We start from the raw sequence: 12,299 nt of genomic DNA, 5'->3' as shown, positions 1-12,299 counted from the left end.
GTCTCATTACTTTTCAATCAGCCATCTTATATGTTTCTGATATTTGTGACATGTTGGGAATTTGTTTTCTTTTTGTTCCTCTTCACAGTCATTAGATCCTTTTTATATGTTGTATGCGTTTGTGTTGGGTGGCCTTTTTCTTATTTGTGTGTCTGCATGGTATTCTGAGAGCTACTGTATATATACAAAGTATTGTAATAGCTCTTTACTAAGTGCTCACATTTTAATCTCCATCTAAAAAGAAAGACGCTGCTATAAATTTTAGTTCCGGCTAAATATCCCAGCTAACTCCCCTGCGTTTCCTCATCTTTGTTTCTTAATCAAACGTTTTTTGCCCATTTTTTATCGCGGCCTTAATTGCCTTCCTCCCCAAGTAATGGGGAGGCTCTCAGTTATTTTATCTTTGATTGCCACTTGGCAATGTTGTCAACTTTTCATGCTTGAATTTTTATTTTACTTCAGTTAGCTACAACATCTCTGAGTGCAGTGCTCTCTGTTCAAAGCAGCTGGTCTTTGATCCTAAACAAATTCATAATTGCAAAGAAAGTGAAGTATCATCAATATTACAATTACGAGGACACTGAACTATAAAGTACCCCACCAGCCTCCACTGCCATTATGCATTATACAGTATCTGTAGTGTTGGTGGTAGTGGATGATGGTGCAGTGGTTTGCAGAATCGAGCATCCTGGGTTCAAATATCAAAACGATTGTTGTTGGTATGGAAATTGCACGTTGTCCTTGTGTCCGTGTAGGTTTTCCTCCTGTTGTTCTGGTTTTCCTCCACATTCCAAAGACGTAAAGGGCAGATTAACTGGTGCATGTCCCTGTGTGTGTGGACCCAGTGCTGGACTGTCACACTTTCCAGTATTGGTTCCTACTTTGCAACCAATCATGCTGTGATGGGCTCCGGCCCCACACATCCTGAATTATATTAGGTGGGTTTCAGAATGTTCTCAAATCGATAGTATTTATATCACAGGTCCTCCATTCCATTCTCTCCTTTTTTTGTTAAATCTTCAGCTGAGGTCAGCCCTCCTACCCAAACATCCCCTTCCAGTTTTTTCTCATCTTCCTTCTCCACTTAAAACAACTCTCCATAAATGCTGGAGACCCCAGATCTTGAAAATCCCATGGGATTAGATACTATTGATGTGCACAACTACATTGGACATCAGCACTCAGTGGTCTAACTAAGGCACTCACATCTCACATTTGCCTAATCTAACGTTTTGCTTAACAACAATAAAACCTTCTGGCCATGTCTACATGCTATATATTCTGACTGTCAGCCACATTATTGGCTATCTGGATGAGCAGTCTTTGCATTAACATTACACCACTGGAAACATTTTGATGACAGCAGGCCATTCAGCCCTACAAAGTTTGGCAATCCTATCTAGATGCCGTAGCAGATGGACAGATATCCTGACCAGGATGGAGGGCAAACTCTTACTTGGCCAGGAGGCTATATTTGATGAAGCACATGGATGGAGATGCAGTCCAGCTGAGATAATTCCCAGTTTTAATCCCAGACGGGGAGAGGCCATAACGAAAATACTGGGGGAATCTTGATGTCAGGAACAATTTCTCCCCTAACATGAGAGGTAGCAGTGCTCCTCTGGTGTGACCCCAGCTTGAATACCCGCAGGGTTGCTTGGGACTTGTAGCTCAGAAGAGCAACCCTGTTGGGGTCCTTGGGTGCCACCAAGGGGTGCTGCCGAGAAAAGACCTCTTAGTTTAATGGGACATCCACGTGATCCAGAAGTGCTTCCATCAACAGACACTATGACACAGGTAGTACGCCAGGGTCCCCCATAAAACAAACTGATCCACCTAGGAAAGAGTTGAGAGGTGATGGACAAGGCTTGATGGGAGGAGAGTGAAAAAAGGGGATTGTAACTATGCCGTGGATTTTAAAGTTCAAGACAAAGCCTGTACAAGATATTCTGTTTAACCAAAGGTCTTCTGAACCTGAGACTTGTGTCTATGCTGTGTGTCTGGAGTTTGAGGTGCACCCCCTAGTGGTCACAGTATGTAAAATAAACACATCCAAACAAGGTGATGAAGTACAGAGAGGGGAAAGGCATAAGTCAAAATCAACTAACTAAAGGTAAAGGAGAAAGACCCAAAGGTAAGATGCTAAGGCGATGGGATGTGATGACATAATAAATCACATGACCTGCATGTCAGACGATGAGCAACTGGCATAGTAACAGTAAACAAAATGGCCATGAAAAACAAACAAAAAATGGCAGCGTCTGGAAACCAAAATAGTATTATTATGGTGTGACCAGACAACATTAAATTATAATACTATTCAAAATAATGAAGGGCGGCACGGTGGCGAACGGTAGTGCTGCTGCCTCGCAGTTAGGAGACCTGAGTTTGCTTCCCGGGTCCTCCCTGCGTGGAGTTTGCATGTTCTCCCCGTGTCTGTGTGGGTTTCCTCCCACAATCCAAAGACATGCAGGTTAGGTGCATTGGCGATCCTAAATTGTCCCTGTGCGTGCTTGGTATGTGTGCCCTGCGGTGGGATCGATGGATGGAAAATAATGAAATGAAATCAACCAAAGTCATGTTATGGGCTAAAGTAAATGATACTATCCAGTTATCAAAGTTCATCTTCGCAGATAGGTCTAAGAGCAATTATAAACTCTTCAACAAGGGAGCTCCTCACTATTTCAGATGCTAAGATAAAGTTAAGGTGATGCCCTTTGCCATGACTACAACCTTCCAGCACATTCATCCATTCACATTTGCTTGATCCCAGTTGGCAGATTTATTCTTAGGTGGGGGGCAACCATTAGAGCTTTAGAACAATTATGATGAGAACAAAAGGCTCAGTCATTCAATTCACTTGAATTGTCCAAAATCCCTCTCCCTAACCTTAACTGTACATGGTAAGCACCTGTCCTGGCTGGGAGGCCAGTGTATCTTAGACTTTGTTAATTTACTGAATATGTCACATATTTAACCATCCTATCATCTTTCTAGTGAATTATCAATGTGATAAATGAAGAGCAGTGCAATGCTCGCAGATTACATTACAGCAGTTGTAGTCAAGTTTGAACGTCAGGACGTATTATTTTACCCCATGATTCGAGTGTCCTAATTACCCCATATCCATATCCTTCAGACTTTGCTATAATAAGCCACCAGTGTTTTCCTGGAATTGACAGATTTGTCTTCCGTGTTATTGGGTTTGGCACACCCATTGCCATTTAGCAACCAGGTTTGGCCAGGTTAAGTGGAGGCTTGCACTGATGCCAATTTTTTAGGACCTTATTCATGTCCTCCTGGTCAGTGATGCCCAACAGCTTGTCATCATCTCCTTTAGCATCCTCCTCCGATTCCTTGCTATGATGTCGCACCCGGTGGTGCTGATGGAAGTGGCACATCTCCCCCTTGATGCTCTCAAAGTACTGCTGAATGCAAATCTTGGCAAAGCTCTTGGCATGCTCCGTGCATGTCTCATCAAAAAGTTTGCGCTCAATGTCGATGTAATGCGACCAGTATTTGGTTTTCAGGAAGGCAGCCTGGGTGAAACAAGGGCGGATTGCCCTTACAAGAAATGCCATCATGGTCATCAGCAAGAGGAATGTCCAGCCAATTGCCTAGGATATAAAGAGGGAAGACATAAGTATTCCTCTGTTTCTGTCATTTGGCAGAGTCATAGCGTAATTATTAGCTGGATTTCTAATGTGCATTAATCAAAATACTTCACTAAAATCAAAAGAGCAATGGTTTATGTTTCAAATAGAAAATAATTATTCTCGTAGCGATGAGGCATTTTGGTAACAAAGCAGGTGGGTTTCCCCTGAGCACTGTGACTTTCTCTCAGTGTTCTCATGAATTTCCTCTCACATGCAAAATGATGCTGACTGCTGCCTCAGAGCTGACCTGGCGTGTCCCTGTGTCCTCTGCAATGGAAATGTACTGAACGCAAGATTGGTGAATGCCGTGCACTCCTTGCTTGTTTATGTCCTGCACTGAAAAATGTAAGTTCATTAAATGGACAGATGATGAACCTGCATTTAAGTATTTGGCATGAGCAAACAGCAGTTTGCACCAATTAACGTAGGGTGGCACGGTGGCGCAGTGGTACCACTGCTGCCTTGCAGTAAGGAGACCTGGGTTCCCTTCCTGGGTCCTCCTTGCCTGGAGTCTGCATGTTCTCCCCGTGTCTGCATGGGTTTCCTCCCACAGTCCAAAGACATGCAGGTTAGGTGCACTGGCGATCCTAAATTATCCCTAGTGTGTGCTTGGTGTGTGGGTGTGTGTGCCCTGCAGTGGGCTGGCACCCTGCCTGGGGTTTGTTCCTACCTTGCGCCCTGTGCTGGCTGGGATTGGCTCGAGCAGACCCCTGTGACCCTGTAGTATATAGCGGGTTGGAAGATGACTGACTGACTGACCAATTAATGTGTGTGCTCCCTTTGGAACTAATGTTAGCAATATACTGTAATCAGCTCTATGTATCAGAAAAAGCATACCAAGTGCATATAACAGTCCCTGTAACTCTATTACTAATTTTATTTACACATACAGTATGTCCTTAGTAGTGGGTGTAGTGGGAAATACTGCCATTTTACAGATTTACCGTTTTCGGTTTGAAAAGTGAAAGGGAAGGTCTAAAGGATGGTAGTGAGACCAGCTTTGTTATATGGGTTGGAGACAGTGGCACTGACCAGAAAGCAGGAGACAGAGCTGGAGGTGGCAGACTTAAAGATGGTAAGATTTGCACTGGGCGTGACGAGGATGGACAGGATTAGAAATGAGTACATTAGAGGGTCAGCTCAAGTTGGACGGTTGGGAGACAAAGTCAGAGAGGCGAGATTGCGTTGGTTTGGACATGTGCAGAGGAGAGATGCTGGGTATATTGGGAGAAGGATGCTAAAGACAGAGCTGCCAGGCAAGAGAAAAAGAGGAAGGCCTAAGAGAAGGTTTACGGATGTGGTGAGAGAGGACATGCAGGTGATGGGTGTAACAGAACAAGATACAGAGGACAGGAAGATATGAAAAAAGATGATCTGTTGTGGCAACCCCTAACGGGAGAAGCCGAAAGAAGTAGAAGGAGAAGACCATTTTGGGTTTGAAACATATGCAGGGGCTACCAACTGTTCTACACATAATACAACTGTATGATCAAACGTAGGGAGAAATGAAGCCAAGATAAGTAAGTTTAAACACAACTTTCTTTAAACAAGAATTTTTCTTTTCTTTGTAATATCAATTTTTTGTCTGTTTTTGTGTGAACTGTTTGCCTTGAATTTTACTAAAATGTTTATTTATTTATTTATTTTGGATTTTATTGATTTTATTAAAATAAAATAACATTCCATACAAATAAGTCAAGTTTTACAAAACTAGGTTTGAAACAAATCAACCCCCACCCATGAGAAAGAGAGCTAAGCCAACAGAGTAAAACTTTAAACTAGTAAAAATAAGTAAATAGATAAATTAATAAATTAATTAAAATAAATACAATAAACAAAGAGAGGAGAGAATCCACTTCCTCAATTTAAATGCTTATTCTAAACTGTTATTGGTTAGATCTTGCTAGGTTTTGAAAAAGTTTTGTACAGATCCTCTAAATGAGAATTTGATTTTTTCCAATTTGAAATAATATACAACATCAGTTACCCACTGACTTAAAAGAGGAGAGTTAGGATTCTTTCAGTTTAGCAAGATAAGTCTACGTGCTAATAGTGAAGTAAAGGCGATTACAGTTTGTTTGTCCTTCTCCGCTTTACTAAAACATTTAAAACAAAGATATTTGGATTGCGGAATTATCTGAACACGTGTCACACTATAGCCTAAAGTAAACTAAAAGCTGCAGAACTTTGGTCATTTTGGACAAACGCAGCTACAATTTTTGAATCCCCTCCAGTGGCCAGATTTATAAAACTTGTGTATGCTCTAAAAGAGGCTCGAAATGTGGGTATGCAGCCTTTCCACATAAAAGTTGGGATTTCTAAAAGAAAACTTGTGTGAAAGGCTTGTGTAAATTTATAGCAACTCTAACCCTTGCATGCAACACATTGGAGAAGCTAGGAAATGACGACACCATTGATCAGGGAGGGAAATGCAGCCAAGCCAGCTAACCAACGAATTGCTTGTATAAGAATTCATATCACTGAGCCATTGTTGTAATGTACATTGACGTGACAAACATATTAAGCCCCAAAAGTGATGCATGTGATGCAGAGACTCTATTTTAGTTCACTTTTATGAGTTCCAGTGCTGTATATTTGAACTGAACAACTTCTTTGTTTTTTTCATCACTTTATATCAGCTACTGTTGGTTACTTCTCAGGTTTAGAAACCAAAGTGCAGTCCAAACAAAGGTGTGATTCACTCCCTGTGTACAGAAAGCTATAAATAATGCCCTACGGCCTAATGGTTTCAAACAATGTGGCTTGTTTGCACTGCTTGAAAACTATGCAAATGGTCATAAACAAGCTATTAGGGACTGGCAGCAATTTTTTTGCCCATGATGATGAGTGGCTTTTGAGCGGATTTAGATGTTCTCTTAAAACCATGTACTGTGTTAGAAAGACTGACTTCCTGAAATCAGGCTACTCCTGTTCATACGCAGGTTTTAACAACAGCTTGCTTTCTGGCAATAGACATCTACTAGAGAGAAATGGCTGATGGGTCAGGAATATCTCAGCCAAGCTTCAGCTCCATCATGTCCACTGTGCTGAAGCTAATAATGACTGAGGAGGCGCTACATTCAGTTTCTGTACGGTTTGGTTGTATATACTAACATCAAAAGGAAATTTGCAGCAGTGTCCAGTTTTCCTAAAATATTTGGGGCAATTAACAACGCTAATATTTTTTGGTATTTGTTACACTCTATTAATCTCCAGGGGGAAATTGTTCTTTTGCATGACCTTTGGGGATCAGAGCATAGAGTCAGCCATTTTACAATCCCTGGAACAATTTTCAGGTAAAGGCTCAATGGAGTAGGATCCCTTCTGGCAGTAGCAGGATTTGAACTGGCAGCCTTAGAGACACCAGAGCAGATCCTTAGACTCAGAGTCACCCCTCTGCCATAGCAATAAGGGCGGCTAGAAAGAATGAAGTTGCTTTTGTTAACCGTGAGCAGTTACATTCTATTTGTAATACCAAGATTGGACTGACAAGCATGATGGCTCGGTGGCCTGGTTTAACCCAGGATTCATGTTTTGAGTATTTTAAGGCAAAGTGGCATTGATCAGACAACTTGCAGAAGCTGCTGTACATGATGGCCGGCTTGTTGGTAAGGTAACTGGCTGAACCCCCTCAATGTTTCATATTGGCCTGATAGTATTCATTGTAACAACAATTGCATGTGCCAGGTGATAATGGCTACCTGCTCAGATGCTGGCGTCTTACACCTTTCCCTGACCCCAGAGCACAGAGGGGAGGCACTACAATGCAGACCATATGACTCCTCCCCTGAAATGCATGTTGCTGTGTCTAAATGCATCAGGTGGGAGGCCGCTCTACCAGCCAATGATGGTCCGCAGAGTTGTGATTGCATATGCATGAGGTTCATTAGCATAGTTCACATATGGTTGTTTCAAGGATTTTGTTTTTGGGTGCACACATTTTTCTGTTGTTTGGCCGATGCATTTTTTCACACAGGTGGTGCAGTGGTAGTGCTGCTGCTTTGCAGTAAGGAGACTGTGTGAAGATTGTGGGTTTGCTTCCTGGTTCCTCCCTGTGTGGATAGCGCTTTGAGTACTGAGAAAAGTACTATATAAATGTAATGAATTATTATTATTATTATTATGCAAATGTTTATAAATGAGACCCCAGGTCTGTTTCCTGTCTTGCAGTCAGTTCTTTACAGATTGGCTGCAGTCCCCCATAACAATGGATTGAACAAATCTGAGAGTGTCATCATGTCATACACTTCTGAACTGTACATCTTCTCCTGTGCTGCTCTATAATTAAAATGCTCAATGAAACTTACTTCACAAGCAGTTACCATTCCAAAAAATCTGATGACAAAATATCTAAATGCCATGTGTCCAGCAGACTTAGTAAAATTAACATAACCCTTTTTTGAAAATTATGTTCACAATTGGCCATTTAATATAATCTTCATACTAACTTATTATAACACAATATTTTCAAAATAAATTCAATTCAAGACCAGAGTCATTAGAACAATAGAACACTCTAGACGAGAACAGGCCATTCAGCCCAACAAAGCTCGCCAGTCCTACCCACTTATTTCTTCCAAAAAAACATCAAGTCGAGTTTTGAAAGTCCCTAAAGTCTTATTGTCTACCACACTACTTGGTCGCTTATTCCAAGTGTCTATCGTTCTTTGTGAAAAAAAAAAATTCCTATTGTTTGTGTGAAATTTCCCCTTAACAAGTTTCCAAAAGCGTCCCCGTGTTCTTGATTAACTCATTTGAAAATAACAGTCTCGATCCACTGGACTAATTCCCTTCATAATTTTAAACACTTCAATCATGTCACCTCTTAATCTTCTTTTGCTTAAACTGTATTGGCTCAGCTCTTTAATCTTTCTTCATAACTCATCCCCTGTAGCCCTGGAATCAGCCTAGTCGCTCTTCTCTGGACCTTTTCTAGCGCTGATATGTTCTTTTTGTAGCCTGGATATCAAAACTGCACACAATACTCCAGATGAGGCCTCACCAGTGCATTATTCTTGAGCACACATCAGGCCTCTATTGTTCTTGAGTCAGTCAAGAACTAACCCAAGACAGGTTCCAGCCCACCACAGGGCCCACTCTCGCACTAGCACACACCTCAACTTAAACTCAGGGCTACAGTTTAAGGCTGTTGTTCCCAAACTTGATCCTGGGGACTCACTGCGGCTTCAGGTTATTCACAATCAGTGATAATAATCGACAACAACTGATCACATTTAATTAGCTGGTCTTTTTTTTACTCTTCTCTTATTCTGCATTCAGACAAACACAACAGTATGGTTTTTACATTTATAAGATATTTAGAAATATTGTTTTCTAAAGCTATAAATGCTTAACTCTCTTTTGTTGTTTTCCTATTATTGTCTCCTTTTCCTGTGTAGTTTGCTCCCTTCATTAAACCCAAATAGTGACAATTAACAACCAGCACAGTAGACACGCGGGATGATGAAAGCAGCAATGACTTCAGTGTCAGAGTCGCTAATTAGTAAATAATCAAATAACTAGAACACCTGGAAAGGCAGAATGAAAATTAGGTTGAAAATACTGTTAACGACTTAAAAAACCCTACATACTGTATTCCCCATATAACTGCTTATTACATTTTAATAAAAATCTACCAAACTTAGTTTGTAATTTCTAAATTGACTCCAAAATACAGAAACTGGGAAATAATGACTCACTTAATTAGGCTAAGAGTCCAATGAAAAACAGAAGTTGGTTGGAACAAAAACCTGCAGCCACAGTGGTTCCCCGGGATCGAGTTTGGGAACCACTGGTTTAAGGCCTCAAAGTCTGAAGTGATCTCTCAAACTTTAAAAGATGTTTTTTTTCACTTGCAAGTGTTTAAAATTCTAATGAAGCAACCAGTCAATCACCCTTACACACTGGTTTGTTATGTACCTTGGCAGCATTCCTACCAGCTTCCCTTGTTCCACAGTCTTACGTTCTATTAACAGGGCTACACCATGTCAAAGGCTTTGCCCACATTACTTCGCTTTCATTTAAAATACAGACATTAGGCTCCATTTTCAACTTTGGTCCAAACTACCCCATAGTTTTAACCCCTGAAAATGCAGAGCGTTGAAAACAGAGACATGAACATCTGAGAACACCTTCTGTGTTGCAATGTGCATGGATCTAAATGGACACTTTTGATAATGCAGACTCCAACTGCACACTGATTGGCTCGTACTTATTACATGGCCCATCCCTGATTGGATCCTGCTTGTAACAACACATCACTCCCTGAATGGTCACCCTTCACAGAAGAAAACCGTATTTCAACACAGCGGACATAGAAGAGTTGCTTTTCCTGGCGCTTTTTTTGTTGCTTGTCTGTGTGCATCTAAATTGCAGTTTGTACAGTGGGAATGCTGAATACATCCGCAGAAGAAATAAAATTTACCAGTGGCCACAGTTTTGCCAGTGTAACCAGACCTTCAAGGAGGACACTTCCTCTTCCTATTTCTGCCAAGGTGTGCATGCCTGATGTAGGTGAACGGCTACATCATATTGTATGTGTTTATCGTTATTTTAGTGTGGTCAGAGATAGTTTTGTAAATGATTTGAAAAACGCTAGTCCAGGTGGAGACCATTTTTGTTTGAAAATTCCATTTTTAAATGAAAACATTGTGCTTGGTAATCCTTTTCTCACTCACAATGAACTGACACGTATGTCTTTTGGACTGTGGAAGGAAACCCAGAGAGCATTAAAGAAAAATTCAGCAAAACTGGAGAGAACCTGCAGATCCAATCAGACAGCAAGCAGACTTTTTCTAGTCCCCATGTGTTCATGTTACATAATATGGTCCTTATGCAAAATCTCTTAAAAATTATGTTTTTTTAATGGCTCTTTACTGGGTTGTGTGGTTCATTGTAGAGCCATTGCTTTAATTCTGAGAAGGGTTATTTTCATACTATTCAAACTACCGACTGACAAAGAACTCTTTTGTTCGGTGAAGGCTTCTTTGCATATGATATTGGTTCTTTGGACTTTGACAAGAAATTTCTAATGTACTGTGTGCTATCTAGCTGAATTCTGACAGATAAAGAAAACCTGAACTTTGTCTGTGTTACATGTATGCAACAAAGGTCCTTTAAAAATCAGGAACCCAGTGGTATTTCACAAATCTTGTATTATCTATCAGGGTTGTTTATGATGTCTGTGAGGGATCTAAATGAAATCTTCCTTCTGGAACTTACAAATGGATGGTCCTCTTGTGAACTAAAAATGGTTCCCTTATGACATTGTTCAGCAGAACCACTCTGGCACCTTCATCTTTCAGAGTACTGTGCTTCCTACCCACCTGAGATATGCAGCGCAGGTAGCGCTCAGCAGCTTCCCGGGAGACCACTGCATGTCCGTCGAAGATGTCCTTGCAGGGGATTTTAGCCAGTAATCGGATGAGCTCATCCTGCGATAGCCCTTGTGTGCTCACATTGCCAAATTTCTCTAGCTGTAAATTGACACTGAAAGCACACGTCAGGCTTTTCCCGTCAAGGAGGGTGACAGAAATCCAAACCACTGGTGCAATCATGGCCCGCTGTGTCATGGAGCAGAACATGTAGCGCAGCACCGCTGGGTCCTTCCTGCGCTGGCCGATTGGCCTCTTCCACTCTTCTGCCAGCATGGACACATTATTGTTCATGATGAAGCCCACTAAAAAAAGTACGAAAGGAGGGAGCGCCAGGATGCCCATTCCGTAAGAGTAGTTATACTCAGGCAGACAGGGGCAGTTGAAGTCGAAGGCTGAGTACATGTGCGCACTAGCCAGCGCCATGATTCCGCAGATGCCATTCATGAACGACTCCTGGTTGGACTGAAGAAACTGGAAAATCATGCGGAACTTATCCATGCCGGCGACTGTTTTTGGTCCCTAATCCGCTAGAACCACTATAAGCGTCAACGTTGTTTCCAAATTAGTTAGAACTGTTCATTCAAACCACTGCCTGATTTTGCTCCACGTAAATGCCGCTATATAAGAGAAGATCGCAATTCGCTTGGCTTGAAATAGCGAGCTGCAAAAACGGAGCGAAAACATGTCCTGTCGTATGCTTCCTCCCGAAGACTGTTGGTTTTCTTTGCCTCCGACGAATGAACATTACTGATGGAGAGACAAAACATAAATTGATTAATCAAAGGATCATGGACAAGACGAGCCTGTAACTGGACAGCCACTGCTTTGAGTGCAACAGTGAGTGTTGCAAGGCGCCACTTCCTTACTGTTAGAAAGATGCTACTATAGGGTTGCCAGACGTCCCTTATATATGGGACATGTCCCATATTTGATCATTTTGTCCCCTGTCCTGTAGTGACCATTCAGGGACACTCATATGTCCCGTATTTAGTTCATTTTCAAATTTCGTAGTAAAAATATATTGTTACTACGTTCTTACGGTACTTTATAAGTAATTATACTTTCTTTTCTCGGATTCCCTTAATGAAAATAACCCAAATGTAATGAGGAAACTAGTGTTTGCTGCCTGTTTGCAACTTATTCAGTTGCTATGGTTTGCTGAGGACAGCGACACTCTTACCGTTTTGCTCTCCAGCTGCGCGGCTGTGCAGTTCTGGATCAGCATTCCAACATACAGTGACTGTCAACAAAGTGTGTTGTTACTACT

The 12,299-nt window shown here is 41.5% G+C and overlaps 2 protein-coding genes across 2 annotated transcripts in view; both read right to left on the bottom strand.

Moving 5' to 3' along the window:
* atp5md (ATP synthase membrane subunit k) overlaps nt 1-12,299 on the bottom strand; it is a 550,207-nt gene that overhangs the window by 299,954 nt on the left and 237,954 nt on the right. The window lies entirely within an intron of this gene.
* On the bottom strand, nt 2,579-11,779 carry LOC114645117 (calcium homeostasis modulator protein 1). The gene is made up of 2 exons (XM_028793018.2): nt 10,982-11,779; nt 2,579-3,617 (listed from the first exon to the last, which is right to left on the bottom strand). Exons 1-2 carry the CDS (start codon nt 11,528-11,530, stop codon nt 3,225-3,227), a joined length of 942 nt encoding a protein of 313 aa, XP_028648851.2. The 5' UTR covers nt 11,531-11,779; the 3' UTR covers nt 2,579-3,224.

This window comes from Erpetoichthys calabaricus, chromosome 2 (genome assembly GCF_900747795.2).
Source record: "Erpetoichthys calabaricus chromosome 2, fErpCal1.3, whole genome shotgun sequence".
Taxonomy (NCBI): domain Eukaryota; kingdom Metazoa; phylum Chordata; class Cladistia; order Polypteriformes; family Polypteridae; genus Erpetoichthys; species Erpetoichthys calabaricus.
This window is presented reverse-complemented; position numbering and strand designations above follow the sequence as displayed.

Bases quoted from the DNA above. Each gene is read 5' to 3' on its own strand.
- LOC114645117 (XM_028793018.2), bottom strand. From the start codon at position 11,530: ATGGATAAGTTCCGCATGATTTTCCAGTTTCTTCAGTCCAACCAGGAG. The intron at 3,618-10,981 runs GTGGGTAGGAAG...TTTATATCCTAG, and splicing joins ACCTGCGCTGCATATCTCAG to GCAATTGGCTGGACATTCCT.